The sequence below is a fragment of the Hyaena hyaena genome, unplaced genomic scaffold, assembly GCF_003009895.1.
Source record: "Hyaena hyaena isolate Hyena2069 unplaced genomic scaffold, ASM300989v1 scaffold_858, whole genome shotgun sequence".
Taxonomy (NCBI): Eukaryota; Metazoa; Chordata; class Mammalia; order Carnivora; family Hyaenidae; genus Hyaena; species Hyaena hyaena.
Window position 1 is genome coordinate 745,596 of NW_024081484.1, and position 13,729 is coordinate 759,324.

The window sequence follows — 13,729 nt, forward strand, 5'->3', positions numbered from 1 at the left end:
CCGCTGCGTGCTGGCTGCCTGCGGCACGCGTGCCGCGAGCGCGATCCCGGCGTCTTGACAGCTGCCCACACGCCGGGGCGGTGCCCGAGCACGCTGCTTTAAAACGCCACGCGGCTGGCCCCGCCCCTCGCGCGCCGTGATTGGCTCCAGGTGGACGGCATTGGCTTGATAGGTGCAGGGCGGGCGGGGCCGCGCGCGCGAGGTTCGTGGTCTCCTCGCGGCCTCAGCAGCTGGGGCGCAAGTGGCGGCAGAAGGCGGGTGGTAGGGCGTGAGGGCTCGCGGGAACGCGCGCGCGCTGGCAGCCGAGGTCCCTCGGGAAGCAGGAGAGCGCCCGACACCGCCCCGCCCGCGCCGCCCGCGCTGGCGGCGCGCGTGAGGGCGGGGGAGGTGCGTGCCTGTGTGCGACTGAGTGTGTGCGTGTGTGTGTTTGTGGCGCTTGGGTGCGGAGCGTGAGCCGTCAGTGCCCGGGTACGAGTTCCGCCGCGGTCTTCCACACCATCCGTTGGTCCCTGGTCCTTCCCCACGACCCTCCAGTGTCCCCGGGGTCGCAAAAACGAACAAGAGCATTGGGGGCAGGTATAGGGGGGAGGAAGGGTAGCAGCAGACAAAAGGGGCGCGGGGGTCAGCCCGCTATGGCCTCCCGGAGCCTGGGGGGCCTGGGTGGGAGCCGCGGCGGGGGCGGCGGCGGCGGCGGCGGTAAGAAGAGCCTGAGTGCCCGCAATGCTGCGGTGGAGAGGAGGAACCTGATCACCGTGTGCAGGTACGGCGCGGCCCGCAGCCCGCTGCGAGGGGAGGGGGCCGCCGGCGCCGCGGGCTGAGGGCTGAGGGTTTCGAGCGAGCGCGCGGGCTCCTTGGGGGTCGCGCGGACCCGGGGCTGTGGCCCCTGTCTCTGCAGCAGCGGGCGTGTCCACCGGCGCGAGCGCCCTGAAAGGAGCCGGGGTCTGGGCACCCCCGAGGCCCGAGACTTTCCGTCCGTTTCAGCCCTGGAAGCCAGCGAGGAGAAGGCTTGGGGCGGGGCTGGGGGAGGATTTGTTTTGAACGTGCCTTCTAGTGTCAGAGTAAAAGAGGAGGGCAGGGAGGAAGAGCTCTTTCATTTACTGCACATTAAGCTGTCAACTAGCTCTTGGGAAAGTCGTCGTTACTGTGATTGTTGGCTGTGTTGTCTCAAAATCGGAATGCATTTTGGTTTTGTTTTGGCTTGTTTACATATGTATTCAGTCATTACGTTCCACCAGTATTGAGTGTCTACTACCACGAGCCTGGCGTGTGTGTGTGTGTGTGTGTGTGTGTGTGTTTCTCTCCACTTTTGAATTGCAGTGCTAGTGCAGTTTCCGCAGTTGTTTTTACGAGTGGGACTTCTATCGAGGCTTCATGTCAATGATTTATTCCAAGTCTGCCTCTCCTTAAATGTTTTCTAGTTATAAATGTAGTATTCCTTTACCGTAGAAAATTCAGAAACATAAAAAGGAATAATTAGTATCTGTAAGTCTAGTATTCAGAAATAACAGATTTTTCACCAAACGCCTCCACAACAACCATGGATAATCCTCTGAGAAATAGGGAATGAACACACCTTTCCCTTCCTTGCATTTCTATCTGTATATTTCTTCCTGTGTAAAATGTGTCTGGCATCTTATGTAGTATATAGATACAGATATTTATACTAGGACTTACATTCAGTTAACTTTCAGTGTCTTTTTTTTTTTTTTTTAACTTGGACTGTTACAGATGTTTGCCTAAATAGCAGAAAGACCTGCCTCACTAACTGTTACAGCACTTAGAGCTCTAAACCATATTATAATGTGGAATTAGTTTAATCTACCATTTGTGCTGTCTAGGATGCAACCTTTTGAGGAAGACAGGTATTAAATATATTTAAATCCATATAATTTTTTTTAAGTTGGGAAAAACAGAACAATAAGCAAAGCTGATTTCTTAGTTTTATTTTATATACATTAAAAATTATTATTTTATTTTTCTAAATGACAGTCATCTCAAGCAGGATCCAACATTTACTGCGTTTCTTGGGGTAATGTATTTTATAAAAGTTACATCACAGTTAAATTTCACAGGAGAGCTTTTTGCTCAATTGTCTTTTTGAAGTTTTTAAAAAACCTTCCTACTATGGCATCTGATACTCAGTAAATATTGAATGAATAAATTCAGTGGTGGGTACTATTTCTTTTGCCTCTGCATTTTTGTCGTGGCTGATTTTAGGTTAATTTTCATTTGCTCCCTCATCAGAGGCAGGCCTAAAAAAAGGGCTTGTATCTCAACCTTATTTAAATAAAATTTTAAGTTATGTTTAAGAAATTTCAGTCACATTGTGCTGATTTGTGTGGACAGCTGTCTGAGCTAGCTGTATTTTCATTAATTTTTATTTGCATAATTATTTTCTATGGTGAATGAGTATCAGTGCTGACGTTATAATTTACATATTTAGTATTGTAGCTAAAATACATTTCAGTTTTTCAACTTGTGTATAGATTTATGTGGAGTTACTAAGGTTGTTCTTCATGTCCCAAGAGGTGATAGTTTATATAAATTATCATCCATCTCAGTAGTAATGGGATTTGTTTGATAGGCTTTGTCTAAAAGGCTTTTACTTTTTGGGGGAAAAAAGTCACTATAGGCCATTTGTATGTTTTAAGTAACTCTGCTAATTCAGCAAAATGAACAAATGAATATTTATGCATTTGTGTTTCTTTGCCTTTCAGAGTTACAAAATTGTGGAATCTTACCCATATCTCTTAAGGAATTCATTATTTTTTACTTTTTATTGATCAAGTTAGAGGTGATTTAATCGTTAAGTTGGGAAGAAGTTGGTTTAGAGTTTGATTTCTAAGTTTACCTTGTCATTAGTTGTAGGTCCTTTAACAAGCCATGCAAACATCTCATTTTCTAGTTTTCACATATGTAAAATAACCTTGGACTACATCACTAGTAACCTTCAGTAACAGCCCTAAGTATAATAATAATCTTCATGCCAAATGTGTTCATATTTTCTTTTGAATTTCTCCAAGTATGAGCAGGGCAATGGTAGACCTATGTTTTATGGTAGCTAGATGAAGCGTGTGCATTTTTCTCTTTAAACAAAAATATTTTGAACTGTGCCTTCCATTTTATGTTTCTCTACTGATGTTCTAGAAAACTTGTGAACAGTTTACAGAAGCAAACCAACACAAAATCCCCCCCGAAAATACTACCTCGTATAATTCCACTGTATCTATAATACTTCCATAATAATGCTTTTTCTTAACACTTAAACAACTTAGGCATATTCTCAGCTTAGTTTTTATTTATTTTTTAAAAAAAATTTTAATGTTTTATTTATTTCTGAGAGAGAGAGAGACACGGAGAGAGGCAGCGTGAGCAGGGGAGGGTCAGAGAGAGAGGGAGACCAAGAATCCGAAGCGGGCTCCAGGCTCTGAGCTAGCTGTCAGCACAGAGCCAGATGCGGGGCGCAAACCCACCAACGAACCTTGAAATCATGACCTGAGCCGAAGTCACACGCTTAACCAGCTGAGCCACCCAGGTGCCCCATCTCAGCTTAGTTTTAAAACCTTATTATGTAACTTCACAGTTCTTTGTTTTAAAGCCTTATACGTGAATACTATTGTTATGGTGTTGAACTTTTGAAGTGGGTTGTTTGGTTAGGTTAAGATAGTCAGGACCTGAATTAAATTACAGTACATTGTGATTGTGTATGTAATTATTTCATCTCTTGTTTCTGTTCCATTGAACATTGTATTGCAGCCTTAAAAATACTTGTATGGTACTTAGTAAGTAAGTACTATATTGTCATGCTTTTTACAGATTGTGGTAGAGAGAAAGTAGGTCATTTGAGGCCTCTAAATATTCCGCACTCAGCTCCAAAGTATTTGTAGACTGATGTTGGCTCCTATATACCAACAAGTATTTTTCCTACATATTCTCTACCATTTAGAACTTTGAAAAATTATTTTTTAAGGTCTTGTAGTTTTTTTTATAGCCTGCATTTTTCATCCATAGAAAATAAGGTACATTAGTCATTTTTTTCTGTCACTTTTAAGCTTCATGTTTTACTGAAAAGCTTACAGATTCCTTTGATTTTACTTCTGTTGACAAAGAGAATTAAATTCTAAAGTCTCTTTGTGGGTTAACATTGTTTTATGAGAAAGCTAGTATATATAGTATATATACAGTTTAAGTGTATATGCATAAACATATTTTAAAATAACATTTATTAAGCTTTTAGATCAATTCTTTAAGAGAAACTCCTCACACAGTCATGATTTTCCTGTCTTGTGAGGAGAAAGGATTAACAGAGTGATTTAAGAAGAAAGTGTGATGAGTGGAGACAAATCATGGTTTTCAAAATTCAAGTACTTCTAATAAGATGTACATAGTTATTCTTGGTTGTCTGTAGGTGAATATATTATTTCATAATTTGAATGTTATTTCAAGTAACAATAGGGCCTTATTTTTACAGTGTAGTAAGGGAATGAGGTGCTCATATTTTCCATGTTATTAATGTTTGAGTTAAGCTTAAAATTCTCCCATTAACTAGAGTGTTCTACTCAGCATTAATTGTGGAGTGCAATCTTCTGTATAACTGAAGCTTTTAATTTAGGTGTTCAAATTTAAGCCACACTAAATAACAGTATTTAAAACATTTTGGGTGAACTGCTTTTAAAAATGGATGACACATTTCCCTACCTTCTTTAAAAAGACTCTCTAAAGAATAATCTAATCCTTATTAAAGACTTCACTCTGAATCTGGTTCTGTGAATATGCCCTGTGCCCTGGGGGACTCTTGAAATACATACAGCTTTTTGCTATATGGCCCCAGAAGATTGTGTCTTTCAAGTTTTTTTGTCTGCTTTCGTGTTCTGATGTTGCCTCCTACCAAGTTATTATTTCTTACAACTCTGCCTGTTTCTAGTAGCTCTTTCCTTTATTCTTCCATTCTCACCTGCTTATTATAATTGGTTGTGAACTAGGAAAGCAGATAAGTAAATTTATCATGTGTTAAAAAAAAAAAAAAAGGACCCAGAGGCTTTATTTAAGTGAGTGATCTTTAGCACTCTGAACTTCACATTCTACTTGATGAATAGTCAGAAAAAAGGTCTCTTCCTATGCTTGAACTTGTTGGGTGAAATGCAGATATGTAAAATGTTACTGAGCATTATTGGCAATATAATCCTTTAAATAACTTTAAATTCAGTGACTTACTCTACTTGTTACTACTTGCTTGAGTATCCCTCATGAGACTGTATATTCCTTGACTGTAGTGATTATATTTTTGGCTAAAGCTCTTTTAGTCATGCTATGTGCAGCAGAACTTGGGGTCTGGTCTTTGATCAGCATTTTTAATTGTATTCTTTTGGAGCAGGTTCAGTATCATTTGTAAAGATTGTTAGAGCCCTGATAGTAGGTATTCACAACTGAGGTAGTATGATCATCTTTTCAGCAGTTAGTCCTCAATAAGCTTCTCAGCATTCATAGAGGGTCATTATCTTTTTCCCTAGCTAAAATGGGTTCATACTCAAAGAGAGTAGCTGTCTCCCATACATTTAACTGCACTATCTTTTTTTCACTTTATTTATTTATTTTGATACAGCTTCTCTGAGCTTTTATTTTATTATTATTTTTTAAATAGTTTATTGTCAAGTTGGTTTCCATTGCACTGTTTATCTTAACTTCATGGCTGATAGATAAATTTCAGAAGTTCAGTTGAAAGATAAGATACTCAAGGGGGAATATGTGAAGCTTATCCACTGTTGTATTCAGTCGTACAGCCTTAAAAGATCTATCTCTGAGTCGGTCCAAATCCTCAGGAAACAGTTGGGCACGTAGACAGCATTGCTTCACACACTCCTTTCACCAGGTGCTTTTACACAATTGTGCATTGGTAAGATTCCATCAGCCTATATCGTGGGTCATCAGAGAAGCAGTCACAGAAGGTCTTCTTGACATTGCTGTCAAGAACATCATTATGTCAAGAAGTATCTTCTTTTGGTAAAGATTTCTATGAAAAATATCAGTCTAATTTTAGTGCCAAGAATTCTATCTCTAGGCAGTTGGTTTATTTATATCTACTGGACACAAATGTGTAACTGACAACTTCTTTTTTCTTATACAGCTTGAGAAATTTTAGTATTAAATCTGTAGCCAAGCTTTAAATGATAGGTAGAACATGCAAGCATTGCATTTAGCCTTCTTAGCTCTTCTTTGTTTCCACATTTTTCATATAAATTATTACTGGGGCGCCTGGGTGGCTCCGTGGGTTTAAAATTCTGACTCTTTTTTTTTTTTAAAGTCTATGTTTATTAATTTTGAGAGAGATAGAGAGCAAGCAGGGGAGGGACAGAGAGAGAGGAAGACAGAATCCCAAGCAGGCTGGGCTTGTACCACCAGTGCAGAGCCCCATGCAGGGCTCGAACTTACAAACAGTGAGATCATGACCTGAGTGGAAATCAAGAGTGGGACACTTAGCTGACTGAGCCACCCAGGTGTCCCAAGATTCCGACTCTTGATTTTGGCTTTCATGATCTTATGGTTCATGGGATGGAGGCTGTGCCTGAGTGTATGGAACCTGCCTGGGATTCTCTATCTACCCCCCATTCCCTCTTCTCTTTCTCTTCTTCCCCCTTCCCTACTTGCACATGTGCGAGCTGTTTCTCTCAAAATAAACCTTAAAAAATAAACAATTACTGATTTATAATCTGTATACAAAAAATACGCAGAGCATTAGTGTACAGCTCAGTGAATTTTTTGCAAAGAGAACACTACAGTGTGACATATCCTAGGTCAAGAAAAAGAACATTACCCTTCATGTATTTAAATATTCTGAAATTTTTCTCAAAAATGTAGTTTTGAATATGTATCTCTTTTTAAACTTATTTGTTTATATTTTTTATAGTGTAACCGATCATTAAAAGTTTTTTCAGTCTTTTTTTTCACTGATATATAGACATAAAAATCAACATTTTGAAATACTTGTTTTGAATATTAGTAATCTTAACTATGTTTACTTAATCTAACAGATTTTTTTTAAGAGATTCTTTTTTTTTTTTTTAATGTTTTATTTATTTCTGAGAGAGAGAGAGAGAAAGACAGTATGAGCAGGGGAGGGTCAGAGAGAGAGGGAGACGCAGAATCTGAAGCAGGCTCCAGGCTCTGAGCTAGCTGTCAGCCCAGAGCCCGATGTGGGGCTCAAACCCACCAACTGTGAGATCATGACCTGAGCCAAAGTGAGATGCTTAACTGACTGAGCCACCCAGGCACCCCAATTCTAACAGATTTTCTGCAGTTTTTTGAAATTTTGAATACAGTCATGTCATCTGCTTATTTTATTTCTTCCTTTTTCAAATTTTACACCTTTGCTTTTTTGTTTTACCACACTCCCTAGGACCACAGTATTGCAGAAAATATTAACAGTTTTACCATGATGCACATGTTTGCAATGAAATGTTTTTTCTATCAAAATAAACATAATTTCTCTCCTTTTTTCCCCCTGTTTATGTAGTAAATTATATTGATTGACTTTTGGAGGTTAAACTGGAATAAAAATATGCTGTGCCATATTATCTTTTTTATATATCTCTGCCTTTAATGAGTTAATACAACATTTGGGATTTTTGCATATATGTTCATGGGAGAGATTTATCTGTAATTGTTTGTTCTTATAGTGTCCTTATTTAGTTTTGTCATTTAGATTATCTGACCTTATGAAGCAAGTGGGGAAATATTCCCCTGTAAAAGAATTTGCATAAGATTAGATTACTTCTTTCTTTAACTTTTGGAAGAATTCACCAGGGAGGAAATCTGAACTGCTAATTGCCTTTGTGGGAAGTCTTTTAGTAAGATTCAATTTATTTAATAGACACTGTACAATTCAGATTTCCTTATACTTCTTTTTTTAAAAACTTTTTTTACATTTATTTATTTTTGAGAGACAGTGAGACAGAGTGTGAGCGGGGGAGGGGCAGAGAGAGAAGGAGACACAGAATCCAAAGCAGGCTCTAGGCTCTGAACTGTCAGCACAGAGCCTGAAGCAGGGCTCGAACTCACACACCGTGAGACCGTGACCTGAGCTGAAGTCGGACCCTTAACCGACTGAGCTACCCACGTGCCCTTATTTGTACTTCTTGAATCAGTGTTTGGTGAGTTTTTCATGTATATTATCAAATTTATTCCTAAGATCTTTAAAATTCCCTTTTTATATCTTCTTATGGTTTAAAAAAATCTATAGTATTTCTTTCCTCACCCTTTATTTAAGTTTAAGTTCAAGTCCTGTTCTTTTTCTAATTTCTTAAGAAAGGAGTTTAGAACACTGTTTTTTAGCCTTTCTTCTTTTCTAATAAACGCCTTTTAATTATAGATGCCCTTGTTGGACATTACTGTGGGATTTCTCACAATATTTGAAATGTGTTTTTATTATTAATTAGTTTAAAATGTTTTCTAATTTAAATTGTTGGGATTTCCTCTTTGACTCATGGATTATTTAAAAATTTATTTAACTTTACAACAGTTTAGGGTTTTCTAGTTATTTTTAGATACTGATTTCTAACTTAATTCTACTCTACAGAGAACATATTCTGAAAGAGTTTAAACCTATGACATTTAGTTTATGCTTGCTTTATGATACAGCATGTGGTTAGTTTTGATAAATATTTCATGTATATTTGAAAAAAATGTATATATTCTGTTGATTACATGTTCTGTTTATGCTAGTTAGAACTAAGTATGTTAATTTTATTATTTCTATTTTCTGTAGCCTTACTAGTTTTTTGTGTGTTTAGTCTATCTAGTTTTGAGAGAGGTATGTTAAAATCTGTCTCTGAGTGTACATTTGCCTATTTCTTCTTTTAGTATGTCATTTTTGCTGTCAGTATTTTGTTGGTATGTGCAGATGAAGAATTGTGATCTCTTACTAGGGGTTGGATTTTTGTCATCATGAAATGTCTTTCTTTAATACTGTTACTGCCTTAAACTCTATTTTGTCTGCTTAGTTAAATCACCTTTCTTTCAGTTAATGTTTGTATGATGTATCTTTTTCTACCCTAACTTTTAATCTTTTAGTCTGTCAGAAATTTTATTCAAATGTTTTTCTTTTTTTAAATTTTTTGAGAGAGAGCATGAGCAGGGGAGAGGCAGAGTAAGAGAGAGACACAGAATCTAAAGCAGGCTCCAGACTCTGAGCTGTCAGCATAGAACCTGAAGCGGGGTTCGAACTCACAAACCAGGAGATCATGACCTGAGCCGAAGTCAACATTTAACTGACTGAGCCACACAGGTGCCCCTTAATCTTTTTGTCCTTAAATTTAAAGTGTCTCTTAAGGGCAGGATAGAATTCAATATGGTGTCTTACTCAATCTTTTATTTAGAATATTTAGTCCATTTACAGTTAGTATTGTTATATTTTGGTTTATAGCTACCACTTAACTCTTTATGTTATGTTTACTTTTTTCTCTTGCCTTCTTATATGTCAGTAAAGTATTTTTTATTTATTCCACTATTCTAGTTTTTCTCTTTATGAACTCGTTAGTTATATATTATTTTTCATGTTCTGTTTATATGTTAGATGGCTATCCTTTTAGCAGTTACTCTTGATTTATTACAGTGTAATATAAATCTAGCTCTCACTGCTTCTCCAGTAGTGTTAGAACCATTTATTCCTTCTCATTCTGAGACATTTTAAGTCTATGTATATTTTACATTCTACAAAATTCTTGTAATACTGTAGTTTACACTTGATATTCAGGCAATACACATTTGCATTTACCTACATATTTGCCCTTGCCATTGATCTTCCATCAAGTTTGGAAAGATTTTGGCTAATATCTTTTTAAATTGATTTTAGAATATTTGGATTGTCTTGTGCCTCTTTTTTTTGTATGTGTTTTCTCTCTTCCTCTCTTTGTCATACAGTCTTATTTGTTGGCATATCTAGATTTTTTTTAATTGAATGACAGATAGTATGTATTAAATTTTTCTTAGGCACTTTTATTGTTCATTAAATGCTATTGTACTTACCCTATTGGCAATCATCACGTCAAAAGTATTAATTAGAACAAAATAGAAAAAGATCACAGTGGAGTAAACAGGTGGCATGCCCTCATCAATTTGAAGAAAACGTGACCAAGAACAAACTAGTGCCCATGGCTCATAGTATACGATAGTGCTCACTTTCCTTCTAATGTTATCTTCCTTTGGAAGATAGAGTGGTAGCTGATCACCAGTCAGTCAGGGATCATGCTGAATCCAGGATGGATTCCAACCCTGATAAGTCTTGCTCAGCCTTTCATTTGCCCTTGACCATCCAGGGGTTTCTACCTAGGTTTGATGTATTTTTCAGGACCCTTTCTCTGGTAGTCCTAAAGTATTATTTTGTCTTCTGGAACTACCAAAGGCTTTATTCTGTTTTTCAGAGACTTTCTGATTGAATTTTAGTCTCCTGATGACAAGAAGGGTTTGAGGCCTTCCCAAGTCTCCTCAAAGCTTTCGTGGTTTTTCTGTCCCCCCACTAGCAGCCTTCTTTGGGATTAGACCTCCACACAGAATTGACAGACAGCTGTAGCAGTCAACTGATTTTTGAGCTTTCCTCTTTCTGGAGTCTTAGCCTCCCTAATTCTTAATGTTGAAGCCACTCTCTGCAGGCTTCAAACATAAGACTTCTGTAATTCTTGCCCCTTCACTCCAGTTTTTCTAGCTGTACTCTGTAAGAGCCCTTGTCTACCACCATTTAGTCTATCCTCCTTAGAAGTGGAAGTCTATTCCCACGTTTTTTATCCTCTTCCTAGTTTTAATTTATGCAGCCAACTGATGGTATTTTATATGCCCCCATAAGCAATCTGAAGTCTTTTTTGGAATAGGTTATATAAATAAATAAATACAGCAACAATTGTGCTATAATCTAATTATCTTTTGTCTTTACTAGAATTGAATTTCTCAGGTGCTGGAATCTTGGTTTATTCAGCATCTGGGTTATTTCCAGCATTTAGTCCATGGTGGGTATGTTTATCTAATGAGGTAATTGTAGTTAATGAAAAATAATAGGATAGACATTTCCAAAATAAGGGCAAAAGTTGAATTAAATAATCATCATCACTTATTTTTTAAAAGCCACCCTAATGATTAATCTCTGATGGTAGTAGAATTTTAAAAATCTAATAGTGTCAGCAGAAGAATTTGCTTTCTTTTGAATGGAGTCACTCTAATTGAAATTTAATGAGGAAATGGAAAATGAAAAATTCATCTCTTCAAGTGTTTGAATAGTAATAGTAAAAAAACCATGAGGAAGAAGTAAACAAATACATTTTTTGGTATTTCCTTACCAAAGCAATCTACTTTAATTTTCAATGTTATAGAAGCTATTTCACAAAAAATAGGTAAAAAAAAAAAAAGCATACTATTTTAAAAGTAATATCTAAAAGATAGAAAAGGTACATAATACATACATTATTTTTCATTGAATAATATGACATTGACCATTTTCTCCAGTGATGGTAATTGTCCTTAAAAGAGGATAAGATAATATCTTCCATATATTCAAATTTAACATTTGACTTTGAAATTATAAATTTCTCTTAGTGTTTATAGTTATAAAACACATCTGTTGTGTTTCAGATGTAGTCTCAAAATTAATATTAAAAATATTAGTTAAAATTTAAATATATTAAAAAAACATAACATCTGTGCTTAACATCTGAAGAAAATACATTAATACATGCAGGCTATGCTTTTTGGAGGAAAAGTATTAGATTGAGAATTTATGACTAGGAATGGAAATTCTTTAATTGAAGCAATTTTTGTTTCAGTCAAATTTACATTACGGTTAAGCCTAACATTGCTAGAGTTAAACCCAGAATATATCTGGCTTCAAAACCTGTGCTTTTCCCCTTACCCTGTGCTTCCTTCAGTGTCTGTCATGCATATGAACTAAATCTAAATCATGTATGGGTATATGTGTTTATATTTGATCCATAGAATCAGAAACTGGGAAGCTTCATTTTCTTAGCATTTCTGGTGTTTATAAACCAAGATTGCTGTCTACTAAGTTTTTAAAAAATTCTGTACACATACAAACACTTGAAATTCTTGCCTCTTTTTTTCTATGCTTAGACATTATTAAGTGAAACGTTGATGCTCTAAAAAGAAGGGGGAATGTGTGCTAACATTTAGTAATTTTTGTGTATGTTGAAACTATATTAAATACTTTATATATTCTATCCCTTATTTCTTTTTAAGTTTATTTATTTATTTTGAGAGTGACAGAGACAGTGCATGTGGGGCAGGGTCAGGAGAGACGAGACAGAGAATCCCAAGCAGGCTCTGTGCTGCCATTGCAGGGCTTGAACTCAAAAAAACGAGATCATGACCTCAGCCAAAGCAAGCGTCTGATGCTTAATAGACCGAGCCACCCAGGTGCCCCATATGCTATCTTTTTTCATCTTCACAATAATTTGGTAGTTGATTACTGAGAAAACTGAGGTTCAGTGAGGTTAAGTGTCTTGACAAGGAATGGATAATAGCAGAGCCAGGTGTGAATCCAAGGCCTTCTGATATTAAAGCTCTTGTTCTTCCTCTTGCTGTACTGCTACCTTGAATATCTAGTTTACTACTTTACCCATGTTAAAATATCTAACTTGAATATTTCTGTTTGTCATTTGATTAAAAAAAAAAATAGCTGTATTCCAAAAGGATATGTGATCTAAGTGTGTAAAATATCCTTGGGGCACCTGGGTGGCTGAGTCAGTTAAGCATTGGACCCTTGATTTCAGCTCAGGTCATGATCTCGCAGTTCATGGGATCAAGTCCCCGGTAGAACCCCAAGCTGCATGAGGGGTCTGCACTGGCAGTGTGGAGCCTGCTTAGGATATATTTTCTCTCTCTCTCTCTCTCTGTGTCTCTGTCTTACCCCCTCCCTCCCCCTCCCCAACCCCTACTCACGTTATCTCTGTTTTTCAAAATATACAAGCTTTAAAAAAAAAAAAACTTGGGTGCCTGAGTAGCTCAGTCGGTTAAGCGTCTGACTTCGGCTCAGGTCATGATCTCACGATTCGTGGGTTCGAGCCCCGTGTTGGGCTCTGTGCTGACAGCTAGCTCAGACCCTGGAGCCTGTTTCAGATTCTGTGTCTCCCTTTCTCTCTGACCCTCCCCTGCTCACGCTGTCTCTCTCTCTTTCTCAGAAATAAATAAGACATTAAAATTTTTTTAAAAACCTAAAGTATTCTTTATTAAAATTTTAATTGGGAGTTCTTTCGTATGAGGGATTTAATGAGTTAATTTATGTTAAGATGGGAAACTTTCTTGGTTTGATAGCTTTCTAATTTTAGATGTGTGTTTTTATTTTTTTGGAAAATTTTTGTTTTATCCTTTTGTTTTTAGAGATAGTGCATCTAATATTATTTTTCATGTTGGGCAATCTGTTGCCATCTATCTGCTTATATAGCAGTACAATATAATTATATAAAATATCATCCTCAAAGATTACCAGTTCTCTTTAAAAGAAGTTTATCAGTACAAGTGAGGAAAATATATTTTTTAAATAGTTTATTGTCAAGTTGGTTTCCATATAACACCCAGTGCTCATCCCCACAGTGCCCTCCTCCATGCCCATCAGCCCCCTTCCCCTCCCCCCACACCCATCAGTCCTCAGTTTGTTCTCAGCATTCAGGAGTCTCTCATGGTTTGCTGAGGAAAATATTTTAAAATACACTTTTCTCCTTCTCTCCTTTTAATT

The 13,729-nt window shown here is 37.3% G+C and overlaps 1 protein-coding gene across 1 annotated transcript in view; it reads left to right on the plus strand.

Moving 5' to 3' along the window:
* Positions 1-632: 632 nt before the first annotated feature.
* LOC120222228 (RUN domain-containing protein 3B) overlaps positions 633-13,729 on the plus strand; it is a gene marked incomplete at its 3' end in the record, with an annotated part of 90,307 nt that continues 77,210 nt past the window's right edge. Inside the window, exon 1 of the mRNA XM_039219967.1 lies at positions 633-760. Coding sequence (XP_039075898.1) covers positions 633-760 — 128 coding nt within the window. The remainder of the gene's footprint in view (positions 761-13,729) is intronic.